The following is a 21,926-nucleotide window of genomic DNA, read 5'->3' on the forward strand; positions in this document are numbered from 1 at the left end:
GGACCCCCTGTCCTCTGGGTGTCCTTTAAGGGAGCCCCCCTGGGGGAGCAGAGCATGGGAAGGGCTGATGGAATCACCATGCTGAACCTGGCTCCAGACCCCATGGTGGCCCAGTGACAGCCCTTCTGAGGAGGGCTGTGTGGTGTCACAGAATCACAGAACAGTTCAGATTGGAAGGGACCACAGTGGGTCATCTGGTCCCACCTCCCTGTAGACTCTGCGCCCTCTCTGGACAATCTGTTCCGGTGCATTGTCACTCACAGTTATCGAGTGTTTAGGTGGAACTTCCTGGGCATCAGTGTCTACCCATTGCCTCTTGTCTGCAGCACCACTGAGCAGTCTGGTCCATTTTCTAAAAGCAGAGATGCAGGATCCCCTTCCTGACCAGCTGGCAATACTCTTCCTAATCCACTCCAGGATCCCACTGGCTTTGTTGGCCCTCAGGGCACACCGCTGGCTCACAGACATCTTGTCCACCAGGATCCCCAGTCCTTTCAGAGGCAGAGCTGCTTTCCGTGTCAGCCCCCAACCAGCACGGGTGTTCGGGGCTGTTCCTCCCCAGGGTGCAGGACCCCACATTGGCCCTTGTTGGATTTCAGAAGGTTCTTCTCTGCGAGAGGGTCGCGGGTCCCCAGGCGCGAGGGGAGCACAGGGGGGACAGGGACCCTCCCCAGGGAGGCGGGGCGATGGGACCAGGCCCCGCCCCTTGGTGTATGGCCACGCCCCTTTCCATGGCGCGTGCTCCTGGCCCCGCCCCGCGCGGGGCACGCTGGGAGTTGTAGTGCGGCGCTGCGGAGCCGCGGCCGCCATGGCCCCCGGAGCGGCCCCGGCCCCGGTGCTGCTGGTGCTGCTGGCGGCCGCCGCCCGCCCCGCCGCCGCCTGGGACCTGTGGGCGCTGCGCTGCGGCTTCTCGGCGGACTGCGAGTGCGGCTTCGGGCCCGACTTGCGCGGTCAGCGGGAGCGGCCGGCCGGGAAGGGGCCCTGGGGCAGGGGAAGCCGCGAGGGCGGGGGCAGCAGGGAAGGGACCCCGGGAGCAGCGCGGCTCCCGGAGCCGGCCCGGGCCGTCCCTTGCAGCGGGGTCTCGGCCCTGCAGCCGGGCATGCCAGGGCCCGGCGGGGCAGCCCCCGGGGACGGGAGGAGCGGTGACAACCCGCGTTCTCCAAGTCCTGGTTTCACCTCATTTCAGGTCTGGAGTTTGACTTGGCCACGAATGTGGTGGGGCAGCCCCTGGTGAGGCAGCAGGTGATGAAGGGGGTGAGGGAGTTCCTGGAGAACCCGAATCCGGTGAAACCCCTCGTGATGTCCTTCCACGGCTCGACAGGAACAGGCAAAACCTACGTGAGCTCCATGCTCATCCGCTACCTCTTCCAGAGGGGGCTCCAGAGCCCCTATGTTCACCACTTCTCCCCCATAGTGCATTTCCCCCACGCTGAGCAGATAGAGCAGTACAAGGTAAGGGACACTGCTCAGCAGTGCCACTTCACTGGGGGGTTTTGGCTGTGTCTGGGTTGACCCTCAGTACATATGCATTCAAGCTGTTTCCCGAAGTGCAGTAGGAATAAAAGCTCTTTGTTTTACCCTCTCAGACAAAAACAGCTGGGTGAGTGGCTCCATACACTGGCTGAAGGATGCACTAGTAACTGCAATATACTCAGTTATTACTTTCATCCTCTCCACAGCAGTCCTTGCCCTGATCGTGTTCTCATTCTTAAATATTTACACAGCTCTTTGAACGCACAAACAAAAGTGCTTGGCTTAGATGAAAGGCACTAAAATTTTCCCGTTGCTTTCCAAACAGCCTGATGGCTGTAAAAACCTGCATATCACTAGACTTGTAATCCCCTCCTCACAGAACACACAGCTCCCTAACAGCAGCTCCAGACTCTCCATGGTGCCGTTCTGTCTCTAAGAGCTGAGAAAAGAGAGAAATCAAAATGCCAGATTTTCAGCAGAGTGGGAATTCAGCACACCTGCACTTTTAGTTTCTGGGTGTTTGGAGAAGTTATTTGTTGTATTGTGTCCTCAGAGGAAATGCTTTTGGAAAAGTAAATCCCTTCCTGGCTGAAGTGCTTCAGTTAGGAGTTTCACAAGCCCCCAGGCAATGTGAGTGGTTTTGTGTGGGCTGGGAAGTACCTTCAGCCATGATAAAGAGCTGTTCTGGGTCAGTGCAGGCACATGTTTCTGTATCAGAACAGGAGCCGGCAAAAAGCTGGGAACTGTGTAGATACAACAAGGAATGAGAAGAACGTGGGGAGCTGTAGGAGTCTGAATCTTCCAGCTTTAGTGTGCTGCCTCCTCCTTTAAATCTGTATAAAACTACCTACAATGGGCTAAAAAAGCTAGTAAATAGCCACTGTGTGAAACCCAGAGTAAAGGGGCCTCCCCAGCACTGGGTCTTTCATGTCCAAGTGTGTGGTGTTGTGCAGGAATTTGCTCTCAGCACCTTTGACTGTGCTTGAGCTCCTGCCTCAGCCTTTACTCTGGGTTGCTTGAGCCCTCCTTGCCATCTCCCTGCCTTACACTTGGTGGGTGTTTTTCCTAGGAAAGCCTGAAGCGCTGGATCCAAGGGAACTTGACAAACTGTGGACGGTCAGCGTTTCTCTTTGATGAGATGGACAAGATGCACCCAGGCCTGATTGATGTGATCATCCCGTTCCTGGGCCCCTCATGGGTTGTGTACGGGACCAACTACCGCAAAGCCATCTTCATCTTCATCAGGTGAGAGAGGCCCCTCCATGGGGCCTTCCAGCTCACTGCTGCTCATTTGGGCAGAGGTCACACCTGCTTCAGGGCACACACTTGTTTTGCCTTTCCTTCTCCAAGCCTTGAGCCTCTACAAATGCCAAGAGTTGCTATCTCACTGTGAACAGACAGATCTGGAGAGTGTGAGAAAGCCTCCTCTGCATGTTATTTGGCTGCCTCTACAGGAGTTATTTTGGGCCAGGCAGCTGGGAGCTGCTGGCTTGCACTCTGCAGGCTGGTGGGTGCCACCTGAGACACCATTTTCCTGGCTACACAGTGGATAAGCCTCTCATTCTTGTGCAGCAATGCAGGAGGGGAGCAGATCAACAACGTGACATTGGCTCTGTGGCGTGCCCGCAAGGACCGGGAGGAGATCAGCTTGCAGGACCTGGAGCCAGCCATCTCCAAGGCCGTGTTTGAAAACCCTGAGAGTGAGTCCATGGAGCTGAGCTCCTCCTGTAGCCCCAGAGCCCATCATAGGCTGCCAGGCCTGTTCTAGGAAGCCACCCACACCACCTGCCACCTCCCAGGCAACCAGAAAGGGACCAAGGGGGTTTTGAGGAATTTGAACTGCAATTCCCTTGAGGTTTCCTTCCTTCTGAGCCAGCAGACCTGTTGCCATATTTAGCAAAGTTTTTGGGAGACAAGGTGTATTTGCAGCTGGGGGCTGGCAGACAGCACGGAGCTATATTGATCCCCACTGCCTGTCTGCATCTCCTTGCCTTAAATTTAAGCAGAGCTTAAATTCTGACTAGACAAGCTAAATCCCTCCATTCCTAGAGAATAAGTCTGTTTGGTGGGGGGAGGTGACAACTGATGCATTGAGCCCTCTCTTTGTACAAAAACAGCAAGATCTCTCTTCAGCAGAGTATTCTGGCTTCACACAAAGCCGCTCTTTGAATTGCAGGGACTGCAGAGACTCTCTGGAGGTAAAACCTTCTCTTCCTTTCCTTGTGCAGGTGGCTTCTGGAAATCTGGGATCATTAATGAACAGCTCATCGATTTTGTTGTGCCTTTCCTCCCACTGAAGCACCACCACGTAAAGCAGTGCATTGTCAACGAGCTTGTCCAGCAAGGCCTCGAGGTACGCCCAAGTGTCGTCCAGGAAGTGGCTGACAGCATCCCCTACTTCCCAGAAGAGGAGAAATTATTCTCATCAACAGGCTGCAAAACAGTGGCCTCTCGCATCAGTTTTTTCTTCTAGTCACTGGCAAGAGCCCCTCTCAGATTCATATGGAGCTAGAAGGCACCAGGGCTGGTGGGATGTGCAGTGGGAATGGTGGGAATGCACTCTCCACAGCACAAGTGCTCTCCTGCTGAACTCTCCAGCTCCAAGGAGTCCACTGCAGGATGCAGCTGCAGGATCAGGTGCAAATTATGTAATTTAAAGCACTTTACTGATGCAGTCTTGGCCAGGTAAAGGTGGATCCACCACCTGAGATATGTGTGATGACATGGGGAAGATGCTGAGAAGGTCTGAAGTGTCAGGGAGGTTGTCACCCTGTCAGCAGCACCCACCTGCAGCCCTCCCCATTTCTGGCAGCTGTTGATACCCAATACCTTAAGCTTCTGAGCCCACAGAAGACTATTTCTTCTTTACAGTTTTTTTAAAAGCTTTTTAATCATAGGCATGCCTCAACTCTTGGCACAACATGAGTACTGGTGCTGATTCCTGTGAACACCTCAACATGGCAACCAAGTTTTCTTTTCAAGGAAGTTTTTGAGCCACCCACATTCCAGTTTCCTTTCACTGTGAATAGGTGCTTGGTAGCTTCAACACCAAGTGAGGGGGGTAATGTGGGAGAGGGCAGCACCTGATCTGCCATGAGCCAGGCTCCCCTACCTACCACCCCTTCATCCATCTTTCCCCTAAGGGCCAAAGGATTTCCCTGTAGCAAACCAGGAAAATAACAACAAAAGACTTCTTGGTTTTACCAGCTGTGAAGAATCTCATCCTACCTCCAGGGGAGCCCACAGTGCTGCTAACGGTTTTGAAAATTCCTTTTATTCAGTGATGGTTTCTACAGCAGTGTTGGTGCTATGAGCTGTGGAGCTTCTTGTACATCCTTGTGCTGGTCAGACCTTGCAGGCTTTGGCTGGGCCAGCACCCATTCAGCTTCTGGGGAATGTCACAATGGGGGACCTGGGGACAAGTTAGAGAAGATTAGTGCTCCAGACTGCCAACATGGGATGCACAGCCTGGCTTTTGCCCCAGTTTTAATATCCTCTACGCTGTTACGGAATTAGAGGTCAGGGGGACCAGAGTCATTAACTCGCTAGGAATAACCTGCTCAAGGAATGGGTGTAGGGACACTTTGCAAAGCTTCCAAAGCTCTGCTTGTTCCCTGTATGGAAAAGAGCTGCCAGTGCTTGGGACCATTCCAGCTCCAGGCCCTGAGCTTTGGGGAATTTAGACACCACCCAAAGTCTGCCCAAGAGCTGGTCCAAAGACAGAGGCAAAGATTCTGCCTCTTGCAAAAATATGAATATCTAATTTTAAAATAAATCTTTTAAGAATTAAACAGTTGAGGTTTTTACACGGGTTCCTGACTGCAGATATTGTGGAAGGACTTGGAAGATTACCAATTTCCAATTTTCAGCACAGTGATGTGCTGCTGGGCTGGGAAACTCCCACAGTGCCCTGGCAGAAAGCCGTGCCCTGCTGGCAGGGTGAGGACCAGGGCTGAAGGATGGCTTGGGGGAAGGTGAGGAGTGATGTGTTTTCCCATCCAGCCATATGCCAAGGGCCGGCACATGAGTGGAGACGGAACAGGCACAAAGACACAAAACCGCCCCAGCCCTGACCGACATCACCGCGACACCGGCCCCGGCTCCGCCCCGCCGCCCGCTGGAAAGATGGCGGCACTGCCAGTGACCAAGATGGCGGCGGGGGCGATGCGACGTGGGCGGGGCGCTGAGCGGCGCGGGGGCGTGACGTCACGCGGGCAGGGCGGGCCATGCTGGCGGCGGAGGTGGCGGGGCGCGCGCGAGCGCTCGTGGGGCGGGCGGGGCCGCGCGCCATGGTGAGGGCGGGGGAGCGGGGCCGTGAGGGGAGCGGGGCCGTGAGGGGAGCGGGGCCGTGAGGGGAGCGAGGGGAGCGGGGCTGTGAGGGCAGTGAGGGGAGCGGGGCCGTGAGGGGAGCGGGGCCGTGAGGGAAGCTGGGCTGTGAGGGGAGAGCGGGGAGCTGGGCTGTGCGGGGACAGCGGGGCTATGAGGAGAACAGGGTGGATCGGGGCTGTGAACCGAGCAGAGGGAGCGGGGCTGTGAGGAGAACAGGGTGGATCTAGGCTGTGAGGGCAGTGCCGTGGGGGAACCGGTGATGGGCGAGCACCGGCACGATCCGGGCTGTGAGGGGGGCACCGAGGGCAGAGGGACTGAAGGGAATGCTGTGGGGTTGAGGCTGTGAGGACCCAGCCAGCCGTGGGGAGCATGCAGGGAGCAAGTGTGAGTCACGCTGGGGGGGGGAACAGGCCCATGGCGGCCCGTCAGAGCCCTGTGCACACCTGTCACGCAGGTGGCCGGCCTGGGCAACTATGGGCTGCGGGGCACGCGGCACAGCGTGGGCATGGAGGTGCTGGACCAGCTGGCCCGGCAGCTGGCAGTGGCTGAGGGCTGGCGAGTGGACAAGCGGTGCTGTGCTGATGTGGCCCCGGCCACAGCCCACGGCCTGGAGCTGGTGCTGCTCAAGCCACGGAGGTTCATGAACCTCAATGGGCTCAGCGTCGCCAGTGCTGGTGAGCAACTGGGTCAGCCCCAAAGCCTCTAATGCCACCAGCCCCCTGTGACAGCCCTGCTGTCTCCCTGCTCACTACAGTCCCACTCTGCAGAGTCAGGGCCTGGTGAGTCTGTCTCCCCTCATTTCTTAGGTTGTATTTCTGTTTCCAAAGCTGAGATCTACAGCCTTGGCCCTAAAGACATTTACCTAGTTCATGATGACCTGGACAAGGCCCTGGGCAAGGTGGCAGTCAAGCTGGGAGGCAGTGCAAGGTATGGGGTAGCCCCAGCTCTGTGATTGTGGGAGCTGGTTTGAGGCTTTAACATGCCCATACAGGTTCATGGGCTGTTCTTGGCCCCATCCCACCAGCCTTGCAATGTTTCAGCTCTTGTCCTGGGCTCGATCTATTGCAGAGGCAACAGCTGACTGTTTGGGCAGCCTCCCAGTTCCTGCCCTGGCAGGGAGGGCAGGGAGCCTCCTGGAAGCGGCTGTGGGCTGGATTCAGCCCACTGACAGCACTACATGGGCTTTTTAAAGCACTCTGCCTCCACTGTGCCTGCACAGTGCCAGACCTAGCTTTCCTATTTAACCCAGGAAAGCTTCCACTGTGGGATGGGGCAGGTGTGGTGCTGGGCCCCAGTGCTCAGTGACACATGCACCAGCTGCAGCAAGAGCCGACACAGAACGTGCTGTCACAGCCCTGCTTCCCGCAAACCCCCAGCCAATTGCTCTGAGCCCCCAGGGCTGGATGTTCCTGCAGAACCAGGACATGGGGACTGCAGCCCTTGGCTGGGACCACACTCCCACATTCCTGCAGCAGGAGACCCCAGGGCTCTGTGGGGGAGTGTCTCTTACAAACTAAGTGTGGGTTTTCTCTCTCTCTCTCTCTCTCCCAAGGGGACACAACGGGGTTCAATCCTGCATCAGTGCTTTGCATTCCAATGTGAGTGGGCATCTGTGGAAGGGGATCAATCCTGTGCCCCCCTCAATGCACGGCTTGTTCCCCCACTCCCATTTTTCTGATTCTTTTTAGACAAACCCCTTTCTCCCCTTTTCTCCTTCCCCTTCTTCTTGGAGGGCTGTTGTCTGTTTGGCCGCCATGGAGGACATGGAAACAATTAGTTTGAGTGGCTCTGCCAGGCTTGGCAGCAGCCTGGGATATCAGCACAGCCCAGCAAAAGCCTCTTCCAAAATTATGTTTCTTGGAGCAAGCACTCAAAACCAGCTGGAAAACATGAGGAGCTGCTCCCTTGCTGCCCAGCCCCACTCTCAGCACTGTCAGCTTGCCCAGCTCTGTCTGAACACTTGAGGGAGAACTCCCACAGCTCTCTTCCTTCCTCCCCAGGAGATGACCCGGCTCAGGATCGGCATCGGGCGGCCAGAGGGTGACGTGACAGTGCCCAGCTATGTCCTGTCCCCGTTCACTGCGGGGGAGCGGGAGAAGCTGGAGCAGATCCTGGCCCAGGCAGTGACCTGCCTGCTGGAGCTCATCCAGAGCCGAGCGTCCACAGAGCCAGGGGACAGGGGCTGACACAAACCCCCAGGGACCCTTGAGGCTGATGGACACGGTGCTGCAGGCACTCCGGAGTGCCCGTGGTGCGGAGCAGAGCTGGCCCAGCTGAGCAGCCTGGCTGGGAGCTGGGGCAGCCTCCTTCCATCCCCACACCAATCCAGGTGGCTCGTGTCCCACTTGAATCCCTGCAGAGGCTCCATGCCTCAGGTTGGCACAGAAATTAAATAAACCCTCACCCTGACTCTGCCGTGCTCCTGCCTCTCTTCCATGCGCCGCCTGCTTGGGTTGTCCTTGGCACTGCAGCTCAAATCCATGTTCCCATCCCTGTTCAATCAGCCCAGTCTGGAGGGAGGCTTCTAGTGAGAAGTGGGGAGCAATAGGAGCTACTTCTGTAGAGTCCAAAGGCACTTCAACTTCATTGAGAAACTGGCAAGCACGAAGAGCCTGGAATCTCATAGCGTGCTGCTCCCACTGGGCTGCAGCAAGTTTCAGGGCTGGCCTCACTGTGTTTTCGAGTTCAGTGGTTTTGGCTGAAACTCTGGAGTTTCCAACAGCTGCAGGAGTTCTGGCTTCCCGCAGACCCATTGCAGTTCTCATGGTGGAGAGGGCAGACTGAGGCAGCGTGTCCTCACCACCACTGTGTCCCGGAGTCCTGGGCTGTGCCAGCATGTCCTGCCCAGCGCTGTATCCCAGGAATACTGAGACACCCAGCAAAGGCAGCTCCTCTCCTGCATCCCAGCAGGCACTGGAACAAGCACTGGGACACTTGCTGGCTGATGTATACCACAGTGTTTCTGCTGCCTGCATCCTCTGCTCCAGCTGGCACCAGACATTCTTCTGCTCCATCCTCAGCTCCTGAGCTCCTCCTGGAGCACTGATGCTGCCTGGACCAGGGGAAAAGCTGGGAAGCAAAAGTGTGCCCAACCTGTCATCCCTCCCTCACCCATGTCTGTACTGGCTGGCACCCTGCGCTTGCAGAATAGGCACTTGGCCATCTCCTCCCTGTTCTCCAGGAGATCCACTTGGATCTTCTGATCCTGTGTGATATGGACCTGGTTGTTTTCCTTCAGGAGGTCCCTGCTGTAGCTGTTCAACCTGCCCCAAATGATGCTTTCCCGATTTACTGGGTAGTCTCAAGACATCTCACTGTGGGTGGCTGTTACCAACACCTCCACCTGCTGCTCCATCACCTCTGCTTCCAGGGAGAGCTGAGCTCCATGAAGATGCCACACACCTTTCCCACCCAGACCCCAAGGGTGAGCTTCAGTCTTCCTCCCCACCACCTCTCCCACCTTTCCCACCCAGACCCCAAGGGTGAGCTTGTCTTCCTCCCCACCACCTCTCTCATTCCCTCTCTTTCCCCCTTACAGGTTTCATTCCCAAAGTTCCCAGCTGGGGGAACTTCCAGACCCTTGCCCCTGCAGCTCTGAGGTGACCCCAGTGGGGTAATGCCCTGGGAACTTGGGGCAATGCCAGCACCCAGCACATCAGCTCAAACAGTCTGCTTTAATCCTCCCTGGGCTTCCACCCAGGCACGGCAGGAGGGACAAGCCCAGTCAGTGGCAGGAGGCCACCACATGTGCCAGCCCAAAGTCCACTCCCCAAAGTCCAGGCTGGTGGGAGACGGCAGAGTTGGCATTGATTGGGACTGTCCCGGAGATGTGTCCTCAGCAGAGACGGAGCACAACGCTCCTCTGGTCTCTCCACTTGGTAGGGAAAGGCTTTCCTGAGCCAAATCCTGCTTTGGGTGGATTCATCACATGCAGATTCAAAGAACCCTGTGGGGCTCTGTCCAGGGCAGCTGCATCTCTTGAGTGGGAGCAGGCAGTATAAGGTCCTTGCCCACGGTGCTCCCAGCTGGATCACAGTCCCTCATCCCTAAGGAGGCATGGACACAGACATTAGTGGTCACGGCAGGAGCAGCCCCAGCCTGTTCACGCCTGCAGCCGAGGCAGTGGGAGGAGCATTTTCCAGCCTCCCTCGGTCTGGCAGCTCCCAGGGCAGTTGTGCTGCCAGGACAAGGAATTTCAGGCAGGGAAAGTCTGACCCAGCAGTAACTGTGTCTGTGCTGCCCTGGGGCTGAGCCAGTGTGGGTCGCCTGCCTGCCTGCATGGCTACAGCCCCAGGGAGACCCACTTCTGCAGGGAGCAAGCAGTGCTGGGGTGAAACGTTCCCCTGGGAGATGCCCCAGCTCTTTCCACACTGAGGAGACTTTTGCAGCAGGCAAAGGAGCATTCTCCCTTCCTCACCTGAGGAGCTGGGGAGCAGCATGGACTCAGGGAGATGGACGGCCCTGTCGCTATATCCCCTCCAGCCCAGTGCAGCCCCACATGGGACATCTGTGTCCCCACCCCTTTCCCCATCTGGACAAGACAGTCTGGTCTGTTTCCCAATGCTTTGAGTCTGATGGGGAGAGCTGCTGCCCCACGACAAAAACAAGCTAGGCATGTGGCACACATCGAACATGGCACTTGCAGGGAGGCGCTCCCCACCTGCTCTGTCCCCTGTGCCCAGGCCTCACAGCCTTGCTCACCATCAGAGCTCGTCACGGGCTGTGGAGCGGAGGTGGCCAGCACTGCCCCGTGAGTCCCTCAGTGTCTTCTGTGAGCCAACCCAGTCAGTCTTCTTGGCATCGTCATCCCAGATGGTGGAAGTCTCGGTGTCACTCAGCCAGTTGCTGTCCCCAGCATAGTGAGTGGGATAAACCAGGAGGGGGTGAGCTGAAAACACCAGCAAGTCCCGTGGGGAGAAGTGCCGCTTGTAATCCTCACTGGGGAAAGTGGAGCAGACCCGAGAGGAGAAACTGGCTTACAGAGCATGGCACAGAGGAGAAAATGCACTGGGAAAACCACCCAGGGAAGGCCCCATGCAGGGCAGGGGATAGGGAGGGATGTGGGGTACCAGGCATGGAGCTGGGGAATGCTGGGCAGGGACTGTGCAGGGATTACAGAGAGGACAGGACCTGTCGCTCGCCGCCAGCTGGGGCCGGCTCTTGGCACAGAGTGGGTCTCTGGCACAGCATCCAGCTGGCCCCAGGACAGGGCTGTCTGGTGCTGTTATGCCTGCGAGCACGGGGCTTCCAGCTGCTGCTGGTGCACATCCAGAGCTCTAATCTGTCCCTTCATCCACCTCCAGCCTGCCTTTTACATGCCTGATCCCTGTGTTTCTCCATCTTGCTCGCTGGGTTTCCCAATCCCTTCTCTCCCACAACACCCACCCACTGGTGCTCACTCACACCCTAAATTGCCTCCCCCTCCCCAGACAAAGCCTTACCACTGACCCCCACCTCAGAGCAGGGCATGAGAGTGCTCCAAATTGGGGCTGAGACCACCAGCCAGGAGCAGGGGACCACACAGCCCCCAGCACCAGGGTATAGGGGGCTGCTCCGTGCCCCTTGCCATGGGGCCAAGACCCTGTGCAGGGCCCACATCAAGCCCCAGCTCCAATCCTGATCCCACACCCCATCCTGGCAGAGGGCCATTTTCCAGCGGCCAGTGGCCAGGCAGAGGCTGACTGAGAATGAGCTCATGCTACAGATGTTTTCCTCCAGCATGAGCAACGCCTTCAAAGGGGGGAACTGGGTGAGGTGGTGACGAAGGAGAAGAAACACATTGTCCCACAGTGGCATGGCCAGGGCAGCACCCTCCTGCATAACCTGCTCCTTACTTGGGGTGCTTGTCATACATGATGGGCAGATACTCGTCCACGGGCAGCATTTTGGAGAGAGGTTTGGTGGCCAGCAGCTTCCGTGCCCCACGGTGGGAGATGGCGTAAGCCAGGGTCCAGTACGAGTACCCGGCCACCACCAGGTTCCGCACGCCTTCCACAGGGGCCTCGTCCTCATCGTTCACCTGCTTCCTCCCCAGGTAGCTGTGGGGTGGCCAGGGAACCATGAGAGTCAGCCTTGGGGTCCCCCAGCCCACATCCCCCTGGCCCCAGCACCTACATGAGGTCCCAGTCCTGCTGTGCCTGCTCCAGCTCCTCCATCAGCCGCTGCAGCCGTGCTGGGAAGGCAGCCTCGAAGCGCACATCATCCTCAAAGACCACGGACCGCTCCAACCTCCGGGACACAATCTGGGGGAGGGGACAGAGCTGCAAGCCTATCCCAGCACCACTCTAGGCCATACTGGGGCCGCTGACCCTGCAGGGCACCTAGAGATGTATGTCCTCCAGACAACTGTGATGCTCACAAGGTCCCTGCCCACTGCTGGTGGCCCTTAGGGACCCCATGGCCGCTGTGGCCCCATACCTCTTTCCAGATATTGTAGTGGCTGAGGAAGCAGCCAACCTCGCCCTTGGTGAGCGTGCGGCCGGAGAAGGGATCGTAGTACCCGGGCAGCAAGTCCACACCCAGCACCTTGATGTCAGTGCTGTTGAGGGTGCTGCAAGGCAAGCGGCTGCATCAGCGAGGTGTCCCCCAAGACACTTCCCGTACCCTCCCCAGGGTGACACCACGGACTGGCTGAGTGGTCCCACCACGATCACCTGCCATCCACAGCATCCACCACCCGTGGAATGATCTCCAGCTCCTGCAGGGTTGCCAGCATTCGCTGCCGCCGGTCTGGCCTCCGCACCAGGTTGATTAGGAAGATCTGGGGAGGAAGAGGAGAGCCCCAGCAATGGGGTATATTGTCATGGAGGACACACAGCCTGCCTGGCTACTGCAGGATGGGGACAGGGGCTCGGGCTTTGCCATGGATAGATGCAATCAGAGAGATGGATGCAACCAGATGGACAGGAGGACACAAGCAGCTCCACTGGTCACTTACTTCATCAAAGCCCATTTTTGTGAGTGGCCTGGGCAGGAGAGAAATGTGCCTGGAGCGCTGCATGGGGGGACCATCCACTGTGGAGAGAGGACACACTCTTCAGTGGAGCCCAGATTCCCCTGTCTGGGAGCTGGGGCTGATAGCCCTGTCAGGACCTGGAAGCCTCCAGGACCTCTCCACCATGGGCACTCACCCATGGCCTCCAGCGTGAGATGCACAAAGTTGGCACGATCATCCTCCAGTGTCTGGTGGGCCTTCACAGGAACATTGATGTAACCAAAGTGGTGCTGGTTGCACACATGGACCTCCACACCTGCTGGAGGAAACAGGTGAGCAGCACAGCCCCCCCAAGCCCCTGCACCCCCCAAAACCCCCATCACGCTCACCAGCCTCCTGGCAGGAGTAGGCAAAGACAATGATGTCATCGAAGGCCCAGGTGTAGTTGGGATGGGGTGGATAGAAAGCCAATTGCAAGGTCTCCTCCTTGCGCAGGTCGATCAGGAAGGTGGCATAGACCATGGGGACACGGAAGCAGCCCACCCGCTGCCGGTTCTTGGTGGGGAAGTAGTCGGCTGTCCGGCGATAGTAGCCCTGTGGAACACCAGCACAGAGCCAGAGCCTCTGTGGCAGAGAGCTCCTCCACCATGGGGGTGGCTCATTCTCCAGGGCTTTCTGGGGATGTACCTGGGGTGTGATGCCACACCAGAAGTTGGAGTAGAAGGTCTGCGAGTCCAGCATGGGGGCCACCACTGACTTGTTCTGTGCCATGAGAAACTTGAGGGTCTGGTTGTTGGTCAGGATGCTGTCAGTGTCCATGAACTGCAGAGACAGCACAGGTTCTGGAGATGTGGAGGCCACCTCAGCCCCCACCCCAGCAGTGCCCCAAGCCCCTTACCAGGATGTAGTCTGCCTGCTGCTCCCGGGCGTAGGTGAGAGCTTCCTGCTTCAACTTCATCACATTTTCATAGCGTTTGTCACTCCAGTGCTTGGGACCAAGCTCATCAGGGTAGGAGCTGGGCAGGGGGAGGCAGGGGTTAACCTCACTCGCTGGGAATGCACAAACTCAGTGCAGGCTGCTCCTGCTGGCAGGCTGAGTCAGCCCCAGTCTGCTTTGCTCCTCCTGGTCCCCAGCCAGGGAGAGTTGATGCTGCTCCAGGAGCCCCTCAGCCCACACCTGCCCCCATCCAGCACTCACCCAGCCTCACCTGGGCTCCTCTTGCACCTTCCAGGCCACCGAGTGATAATCCTTCCCCACTGCCCCCAGCCACTCCTGCAGCATTGCTGTTGTGTTGTCCGAGTTGTGGTCTGTTGCACACCTGGGATGAGGGGACATCAGCCTCTGGAGGTCCTCCTTAAGGAACAACCAGGACCTCACCCCTGCACTAGAAATGCTCGTAGTGCCAAAAGACTGAGCCAGTGACAGACTTGCTTGGGAACATAACATGTAATTTGAAGGAACCAAAGCTGCATAGGCAGCAGGGGGAACACTAACTGGTAATTTCTTCCTTGATGCCACTGGCAGCCAGACTGTTCCACAAGTCCCACCCTGCAGCCCTGCAGCCCAGTGGCAGCCCTGCACGTGTTCTCCTCACCCCAGCCTTGTGACTGCCCACCATGAGCATTGCAGCACAGCCACTTTGTCTTCTGTCCCTACACTCCACAGTACCCCTGTGCATCCTATTGCTCCACCAGTGAGAGGAAACTGCAAAAAATCCCCCTTCCTGAACATTCCCTTTGCCGGGCATCGTCACCATTCCCAGCTCTCCCACCCCACCCCAGAACAATGAGCTGCATCCCCAGAACAATGTTCACAGGGAGCCCAGCACAGACAGAGCTGAGCAGACCTTGCAAGTTCCTACACTCCTTGGCACCCTCGACCTGTCAAGGAGCCCCGGGACATCCCCCAGGCACTGGCGTCATGGAGATTTGACGGATTCAGGGGAGAAGGCAGGATCTGTATTCTCCCAGCTCCACGGGCTGCTTTTGAAACACCCTGCAGGGTCCTGCGGCCGGGGGTTTCCAGGGGGTGCAGCGGGTAAAGATGAGGACCCCCCTTCCCCTTCCCCTGCTAGCAGCTGCCCCCACCCCAGCCCCACCAGGATCCCCCCGCCAGCCCCTGCCTCAGCTCCCCCGCAAAAGCAGCTGCAGAAAAGTTTCCGACAAGTTCAGGCGAGAGACGGCAGTGGCGCACGGAGGAGATGGGAGACTCCTCTTCCAGACAATCCCCAGCACGGTAATGGGGGCTTGGGGGTGTCTTTGGGAAGGGGAGCTGAGGGTGAGCCCTGCAGGGAGGGGGAAAGCAGCGCCTGTCCCTGATGATGTAGGATCCCCTTGTGCCCAGGGGTCCCCTCCCTCATCAGCCCCACAGCTCCCGCAGGGGAACGCTGAGGGTCCTGCCCCTCCCGAGCCCCTCCCGGCTCCCTGCTGGGTCCCAAACATGGAGCAGAGTCACCCCTAGCATTTTGGGGCTGGAGACGCTGCTACTAGCGAGGTCCCTGTTCCTCCCGAAGGTCCCTGCCTCCCAGAGATCCCCATTCCCCCGCAGGCTCCCATTCCTTCGAATCTGTTCTGCCCACCCTAGAGCCCCCAGTTCCCCCACTCTCCCTGGTTCCCCTCCCGCATTGTCCTCCGGGTCCCTGCTATCCTCGGCTCTCCATTCCCCTCCCTCACAGTCGCCCTAAATCCCCCGGACCCTCCTTCCCCCCCACTACCCCCATTCCCCCGGCGCTCCCCGTTATCCCCGCGGTCCCTGTGACTCCAGCATCCCGGCTCCCCCCGAGATGCCGGTTCTCCTCCCCCAGGACCCGTGCTGCTCCCCGCGGCGTCCCGGCTCCCCCCGGGGTCTCGCTGCCTCACCACAGGGCGATGCTGCCTGCGGGATAGTCCAAGCGCTCCAGGGCTCCCAGGCAGTGCGGCAGCGAGTGCTGCGCGTTCCGGGCCAGGAGGGCGAGAACCAGGCGCGGTGGCGCCGGCCCGGTGCCGGTGCCGGTGCCGGTGCCGGTGCCGGTGCCGGTGCCGGTGCCGGTGCCCAGCAGCAGGAGGAGGACGCAGAGCGGCCCCGCGGCGCCCATGGCGGAGGCGGCGGGCGGGGAAGGGGCGGGCTGGGACCCGCCGTGCTCAGCGCACCCCCCGCCCCCGCCCCCGGCCCGGCCCCGCCGCCGCAAGCCCCGGGGGCCAGTTTGGGTCGGGCTTCCTTAAATAGACTCGATATCGGTGCAGAACCCCGCACAGCCCATGGCTGGGGGCGAGAGAGCGGGGACACCCCGGGACCCCCTCCCCGAGGATGCTCCAGGACATCCCTACGTGCCCCTGGCCAGCACACGGCGGGGTCCCCACGGTGCCTGCACGGCGTGGGTGGGTGGGCAATGGGATGGGGGTAACTTATGGTTTGGGGCAATACGGCCAAGGGCACTGGTTGCCGGGAGCATTTTCGCCAGAGGGCTCATGGACAACAAGATCATGGCCAGAGAGACTTGTGGCTGAGGGGTGAGGGGACTTGTATGGCGAGTGGCGGCTGAATGGCTGTTGTCCTCACCAAGGCAGGAGGTGAGGTCCTCACCCCACTGAGCCGTGTCCCCCCAGGCTGTTCTCCATGGCTGACCGTGACAAGCCCACAGGCGTGTCCGTGACGTGTCCGAGCCGCGGGCAGGGGCAGGCCCGGGGCCCGTGGGACGTTTGACGAAGCCTTCTGGATTTCCACCAGTCCATAAATACAGCCGTCAGCTCCCAGAGCGAGCGCAGGCCTGGAGCTGGTCCCGTCCTGCGGAGCAGGGACTCCGTGCTCCCCACACCAACGCCGGGCACCTCTGGCTGTGCTGGCACCAGAGCCCAGCTGAGGGACGCGTGGATGCCACCGTGGCCAAAGCTGTGCCCACCCGTGTCAGGGTGAGGGGTGCCCCAGGCGGCTGCTGTCGCTGGCTCCATCAGGGTGCAGCGGAGGGGTCGGGAAGTGGACAGTCCAGAACACCTGAAAGAAGCAACAGAAAGGGCGAGGGACTCACGGGACTCACAGGCAGCGACTGCAAGGAGAGAAAAATGCTGTTTACAGCCCCGGCTCGGACAAGTATTTCGGGAAGGGCTCGGCGCCAGCGCAGCCGGGAATTCCCAGCCATGGAGGAGCTGCGGGAAGGGGCAGGCGCCCGAGAGCCCAGCCGAGCCGGACCCACCCGTGTCCGTGCCGGGACTCCACCCGGGAAGGCTGAACGAGGGGCAGCCCCTCTGCCCCCGTAGCCCCGCAGGCAGGAGGGGCTGAGGGCGGAGCGGGGGCGGCAGAGCAGCGGGAATGCCCGCGGAGCCCGCGGCCCCCCGGTCCCCCGGGACATCCCCGCCGGCGCCGCCCCCGCCCCGCGCCGCGCTCGGCCGCTGCTGCCACCTCCCGGCGCCGCGGTCTGCCCCGTCCGGACCTGATCCCCACGGCCCCACACCCCTCTCTCCCTGCCCTTCTGCATCCCTGCATGCCATCATCCCTATGTCCCTGATCCCCACAGCCCTCCAGCCTCTGTTCTTTCATCCCTGCTCTTCTTCATGCCTGCATCCCTTCCTTTCTTCATGCTGATGTCCCCACATCCCTCCGTCCCTGCGTTGTCTCTCAGGGTCACAGCTGGACCTGCCCTTCCCCTGGCACCCCACACAGCTCAGCTCAAGCACAGCCACGGCCCCACTGCCCTGGCACAGCCCTTGCCAACAGTCCCCGGCCATGGGCTCCAGAGCAGAGAAGAGAGGAGGAGACTGCCCTTCCCACAGCCCCATCACCCCCAAAGCAGTCACTGTGACATAGGGAAACTGAGGCACAGGCCAGTGAAATGTGCTGCACACAGACAGGCTGGGGCTGGTAGAGGGACAGAGCACCCTGTGCCTGTCCTCCCGAGCTCAGCTGGGGTCTGAATTATCCCTGCCTTTGCAATCTGCCTTCCCTCCACATCCTGGCTGCTGCCGGGCTCACAGTGGACTCTCAGAGCTCACTAATAGCCAAGTGGCACCTTACAAGCAGTTTTGGGCATACAATTGGAAAACAACCCTGGGTGAGCTCCGGGAGAAGGGGGACATGGAGATACCTGCCAGGGCACCTGCTGTGCGTTCCCACCCAGCTCCATGCTGTGGCTCAGCAGCTCCATCTGCACCACGCTGCTCACACAGGGCTGTGACAGCTCCTGTGCCCCAGGAGCGGGACAGGAAGGCAGGTGGCAGGTCCCCACAGGGCCCAGGGTGTCCCCATGGGGCTCAGGACATCCTCACAGCTCCATGCACTCATGGTGACACCTGCAACACAGAGCCAGCATCGGGCCTGCAAGCATCCTGCCTGGAAAAACACCTTCCATCCCCAAGGCTCCAGGCCGAAACAGCACTGCACAAAGTTTATAGCAGCATGTTTTCTTTTTTTTTTTACAGGAAATAGTTGCTTTTGGACCTGGGAATGAGGATTTTGGTTACCTCCCATCTCTCTCCACCCCTTCCTTGAAGTTTTCTAGGATTTTCAGCAAAGCCTTTGAAAAGCTCCAGTTTCCTCAAACGTCCTATTTTTCTGCTTTAAAAGGCTCAACCTTTTAGGCAAATATATAAAGATATGTGTGTACATATATGTATCTATAAATGCAGAAATTCTGTGTGTGTGTGTGTACACGGTCAAGGCTGGTACAAGTCCTTCGGTCAACAAAGAAATTTTATGAATATTTTTTCACAAGGAAAAACATCCTGGGGACCCAACTAGCTGCCCAAAGGTACTCCCAAGGGTCCCCATTCCCATGCTGTGACAGTGCCCAAGTGATGCCTTCCCTTCCAGACGTGCCTTCTCCAGACCTCCCCTGACTTACCCAACCTCAAAACATCAGCTTTGTTTCCTGCTGGGGAAACTGAGGCACAGAGCCCTCCCCCCTGCTTCTCAGCCTCCCAGTAAGTCCCTGTCCAGGGAGAACTCTGGAACCAAGGGAGTGCCTGTGAATCTACCATACCCTCTGCTATGCAAGCCCCTCATCCTGCACCATTCCAGCTGTTCCAGCTGTTGGGTAGCTCAGGAGGCCAGCGCTCCCCTCTCAGCTGGGTTTTCCTTCCAGGTCTCTGCTAAACCCATCACGTCCATGGGCGCTGCTCCACTTTCCTCCTTGCAGGCTGCTTCTGCAGTGAGCAAAAGCTACACATCTTCCCACACACAAAAATCCAGGGGAATTTAGTCCATCTTGGAGGGATTTTGGCCATCCTGGGAGGGATTTTGGCCACCCGGGGGGATTTTGGCCCACCCAAGAGATGATGTGCCAGAGGAGCTGAGGGCTGATGGGAACAGCATTCTCCTCCTGGCTGTGGGGAAAAAGAGATTTTTGCCACTGTAAATGGGGCAGTGACACTGCCAGAGTCCCCCAAAGCTCAACCCACTGGGGTTTTCCTGGTGGGCTGTGAAATTCTGGGAGTGTGCAGGCTTCTTGGGGGTCCTTCTTCATGTCCTGCTGGGAGCAGGGAGCCATGCTCCCCTCCACCTGCAAGGAGCCACCCTTGGAGCCACATTCAAAGCCCTGCAGTGGCCAAATCCTGACCCTTCTGGATGGCAGAGCTGGTTCAGCCTCAGAATGGTCCCTTTTCTCCCCAGTCTGGACCACATCTTGTGGCATCAGAGCCAGCAGTGCTCCGATTCTAGTTGTCACAGGGGACCCCAGGCACCTGTCAGTGGGCAGAGAAACACCTGCCACAGCAAGGGGAAACTGAGGCAGGAAAGCAACGCTAGGCTGTCGATGGACACAGAGAGGCTGCAGACCCTGAGGCTTCACTCCAGGGACAACAGGGAGCTGCCCTCTGTCCCCCCCAGTGCCACATCCCAGACGGACAGAGGGGTACCCCACGGACCAGGTCCCCCCTGCAATGCCCTGACCAGTGCACTCCCGTCCCCTCCCTCCTCTCACCCCAGTGGGGCTGACGGTCGGTCCCGTCCCAGCCCGGGGCAGCTGTGACCGAAAACAAAGCTGTCCCCTCCGGCACAATACCCTTCTGTCCCCCCCCAGCTGCTGACCGCTGGGGTGGGCAGCGGCCGGGCTGGAGGCGTCGAGGGGCCGTGCCAGGCCCCCGCTGGCAGGGGACAATGTTGGCAGTGATGGAGAGTAGGTATTTCAAAAGGTTTTGTTTTCGGGTTGACCCGCCGAGCCGGCGTGACCCCGCAGCCCCCCACCCAGCCCTGCTCCTCCGTCCCAATAGAAACCGGCCACATTCCTGACCTCGAGAGGGGGGGGGGAAGTTTCAAACCTCCCCGGGAAGGAGACAATGGGGGTGTCAGGGCAGTGATTTAGGAGGGGGGGCTCTTTCCATCACAAAGGCGAGACAAAGGCGCTCGACGCTGGGAAAGGGGCTTCGGCGGCGGCTCAGCAGAGGGGCCGTGGTATTGTGCCTGGCCAGCCGGCCTCGGCAGCAGGGCTGCCAGGGCCTGCCGGGTCCCCCTGCGGCCCAGCGCATCCCACCGGGTCCCACCGGGTGTCATCAGGTGCCAGCAGGTGCCAGCAGGTGCCACTGCGTCTCATTTGGTCCCACCTGCCTCTTCGCTGTGCACTGCAGCCTTCCCCGCGGCCACCCTGGAGACCACGGGCTGGTGGCTTCGTGGATGCCACCACGACCCGTGGTGGCAGGGAGCGAGTCCCCATCCCCACGTGGGACGGCTGGGGCACCCCCTGCTCCCCACAGCTCCCCAGTCCAGCGGGGCTGGCCGGGGATCAGCCCATGTTTTGGGCACCCCAAATTCAGGGCTCAGCCTGGGGCCAGGCCCCCCATGGGCAGCTGTCCCTGACGCGGGGAACGCTCAGACCCAGAGCCCTGCGCTCCCCTCCCCGCCAGCCCTCCCGGGCGCCCAGGGTTCCATTCTCCTCTGCAGTGGCCGTTCCGGCTCCGAGGGCCGGCGAGGCATCAGCAGCTCCTCTGTGAGGAGCTCAAAGGGGCTTTGTGCACCCCGGGGCTGCCGGCACCCAGCACCACCGGCTCCGCCGGCACGGGCACCGCGCCGCTGCCCACCCTGCCCACAGCTCGCAGCCTGCGCCCCCCACAAACCCCCCTGTCCGACCCTCCTCCTCCTCCATCCCCGTGGGGCTCAGCCCTTAAACCGTGGCATAGCAGCCTCACAGGAAAAAAAAAAAAAAAAAAAAATCAAATACAAAACCAAGGGAAAACTGTTTAAGTAGACGACTTACGGTGTCTTCTGCTGCCGAGCTGAGACCAAGTCTCCAGCCAGTGTCCCAGTGACGACGGGATCGGAGCCTGTACAGAGACAGAGAGGGGAGGTTTTTTGCAGGAGAAATGTTTTTCTCCCGGTGCTGGACGGCTGATCCGAAGGAGAAGCTGGAAACAAGTTCATTGGTTTTGCTCTCGCTCCCTGTCCTTGCCCTAATTTTTTTTCCTGGCAGCTGATGGGAGGAAGGGAGCTGGCAAGGTGATGCTTTTTGGGGAAGTGGGGAACTGCTGGTGAAAGAGGCATTCACCGCACCGGGAGCCTGGGAAAGCCGGGGGCTGCCGGCAGGGCTGTGCCCGAGCAGCGTGCCGGGGCTCACGGCGGTGCCCGGGCACCGCGGTCGTGCTGAGGCTCATGGCCAAGCAGCGCCCGGCGGCAGGTGGAGGGGCGCCGGCGGGCTACGCCAGAAAGCCAATGACATCATATTGTCGGCTTGTTTTTTTTCTTTGTGGGGTTTTTTGGATTTTTTGTTGGTTTTTTTTTTTTTTTTTTTTCCAGGATGAAATTTGCAGACAACTTCCCCGACCGCCCGCGAGCGCTGGGGCTCCGCGGTGAGGAGCAGCACGGGTCTCCCCAGGACACACGGCGCGCATAGAGGGAGAGCAGGGCTTGGCCACAGCTTTATTTTTTTTTTTCCCCTATTGCGTTGGAAGAGCTACACTTAATTCTTCCCCGGCTGGTGCCGTGCAAGGGGCTCCCCAGCACACGGGGAGCGGAGCAGCCCGGCGCAGCCGGCGCCAGCGCCCCGTCGGGGACCCCCCGTCCCCGCAGGATCCATCCCCGGCCGCCCAACCTGCGACGGCTGCTTTCCCCTCTTCCCTCTTAATTTTGTTTAGAAACTTGTCAGGTTGGTAGATAAAGGAGGTGGAAAGATCAATCCCGGCTTTTCATCAGTGTGGGAAAAAGTATTTCACTAATCCATATTTATTGGTGTAAGGAGCCGGGGGGGGGGGGGGGGAAGGAGGGCAAGAGACCCTAATGGTCAGAGCAAAG

General features: G+C 59.3%; 3 protein-coding genes and 2 long non-coding RNA genes across 10 annotated transcripts; 3 read left to right on the forward strand and 2 right to left on the reverse strand.

Annotated features, from left to right (window-relative positions):
• The first annotated feature begins 780 nt into the window (after positions 1-780).
• Positions 781-5,284, forward strand: TOR2A (torsin family 2 member A). Its single transcript, XM_021551317.3, has 5 exons — positions 781-950; positions 1,187-1,452; positions 2,543-2,718; positions 3,046-3,173; positions 3,702-5,284. The coding sequence occupies exons 1-5, from the start codon at positions 809-811 to the stop codon at positions 3,944-3,946; spliced, it is 957 nt and encodes a 318-aa protein (XP_021406992.2). The 5' UTR covers positions 781-808; the 3' UTR covers positions 3,947-5,284.
• On the reverse strand, positions 4,726-5,452 carry LOC146765864 (uncharacterized). Its single transcript, XR_014958814.1, has 2 exons — positions 5,326-5,452; positions 4,726-4,885 (listed from the first exon to the last, which is right to left on the reverse strand). It is a non-coding gene; the product is annotated as an uncharacterized LOC146765864 (long non-coding RNA).
• PTRH1 (peptidyl-tRNA hydrolase 1 homolog) lies at positions 5,321-8,211 on the forward strand. 3 transcript variants are annotated; one of them, XM_085594067.1, is made up of 5 exons: positions 5,690-5,765; positions 6,257-6,476; positions 6,609-6,729; positions 7,355-7,400; positions 7,803-8,211. In XM_085594067.1, the coding sequence occupies exons 1-5, from the start codon at positions 5,700-5,702 to the stop codon at positions 7,986-7,988; spliced, it is 639 nt and encodes a 212-aa protein (XP_085450193.1). In that variant the 5' UTR covers positions 5,690-5,699; the 3' UTR covers positions 7,989-8,211. The 3 variants fall into 3 exon arrangements, with proteins under 3 accessions (XP_085450195.1, XP_085450193.1, XP_021407047.4); XM_021551372.4 differs by having other exon boundaries at positions 6,630-6,729; XM_085594069.1 differs by lacking the exons at positions 6,257-6,476; positions 6,609-6,729 and having other exon boundaries at positions 5,321-5,765.
• Positions 8,212-9,457: 1,246 nt separating this feature from the next.
• On the reverse strand, positions 9,458-21,287 carry CERCAM (cerebral endothelial cell adhesion molecule). Of its 4 annotated transcripts, XM_085594051.1 has the most exons (15): positions 20,896-21,287; positions 17,794-17,998; positions 16,275-16,706; positions 13,945-14,055; positions 13,635-13,752; positions 13,424-13,558; positions 13,126-13,330; positions 12,933-13,052; positions 12,740-12,816; positions 12,456-12,562; positions 12,220-12,352; positions 11,917-12,044; positions 11,637-11,840; positions 10,504-10,740; positions 9,458-9,848 (listed from the first exon to the last, which is right to left on the reverse strand). In XM_085594051.1, the coding sequence occupies exons 4-14, from the start codon at positions 14,016-14,018 to the stop codon at positions 10,506-10,508; spliced, it is 1,536 nt and encodes a 511-aa protein (XP_085450177.1). In that variant the 5' UTR covers positions 14,019-14,055; positions 16,275-16,706; positions 17,794-17,998; positions 20,896-21,287; the 3' UTR covers positions 9,458-9,848; positions 10,504-10,505. The 4 variants fall into 4 exon arrangements, with proteins under 4 accessions (XP_085450177.1, XP_085450176.1, XP_021406969.3 ...); XM_085594050.1 differs by lacking the exon at positions 17,794-17,998 and having other exon boundaries at positions 20,896-21,077; XM_021551294.3 differs by lacking the exons at positions 16,275-16,706; positions 17,794-17,998; positions 20,896-21,287 and adding an exon at positions 15,596-15,871.
• Positions 14,837-18,344, forward strand: LOC116184222 (uncharacterized). Its single transcript, XR_004148980.3, has 2 exons — positions 14,837-14,972; positions 18,128-18,344. It is a non-coding gene; the product is annotated as an uncharacterized LOC116184222 (long non-coding RNA).
• Positions 21,288-21,926: the final 639 nt, after the last annotated feature.

The sequence above is a fragment of the Lonchura striata genome, chromosome 17 (genome assembly GCF_050655825.1).
Source record: "Lonchura striata isolate lonStrDom1 chromosome 17, ASM5065582v1, whole genome shotgun sequence".
Taxonomy (NCBI): Eukaryota; Metazoa; Chordata; class Aves; order Passeriformes; family Estrildidae; genus Lonchura; species Lonchura striata.

What these genes read in the sequence shown, in the direction of transcription:
- CERCAM (XM_021551294.3), bottom strand. Translation starts at nt 15,810, where the DNA reads ATGGGCGCCGCGGGGCCGCTCTGCGTCCTCCTCCTGCTGCTGGGCACC. An exon ending in CTACTCCTGCCAGGAGGCTG is followed by an intron (nt 13,053 to 13,125) that starts GTGAGCGTGATG and finishes TTCCTCCAGCAG; the next exon opens with GTGTGGAGGTCCATGTGTGC. An exon ending in TCTCACGCTGGAGGCCATGG is followed by an intron (nt 12,817 to 12,932) that starts GTGAGTGCCCAT and finishes CTCTCTCCACAG; the next exon opens with TGGATGGTCCCCCCATGCAG.
- PTRH1 (XM_085594067.1), top strand. Translation starts at nt 5,700, where the DNA reads ATGCTGGCGGCGGAGGTGGCGGGGCGCGCGCGAGCGCTCGTGGGGCGG. An exon ending in GCTCAGCGTCGCCAGTGCTG is followed by an intron (nt 6,477 to 6,608) that starts GTGAGCAACTGG and finishes CTCATTTCTTAG; the next exon opens with GTTGTATTTCTGTTTCCAAA. An exon ending in AAGCTGGGAGGCAGTGCAAG is followed by an intron (nt 6,730 to 7,354) that starts GTATGGGGTAGC and finishes CTCTCTCCCAAG; the next exon opens with GGGACACAACGGGGTTCAAT.
- TOR2A (XM_021551317.3), top strand. Translation starts at nt 809, where the DNA reads ATGGCCCCCGGAGCGGCCCCGGCCCCGGTGCTGCTGGTGCTGCTGGCG. An exon ending in CTTCGGGCCCGACTTGCGCG is followed by an intron (nt 951 to 1,186) that starts GTCAGCGGGAGC and finishes ACCTCATTTCAG; the next exon opens with GTCTGGAGTTTGACTTGGCC. An exon ending in GCCATCTTCATCTTCATCAG is followed by an intron (nt 2,719 to 3,045) that starts GTGAGAGAGGCC and finishes ATTCTTGTGCAG; the next exon opens with CAATGCAGGAGGGGAGCAGA.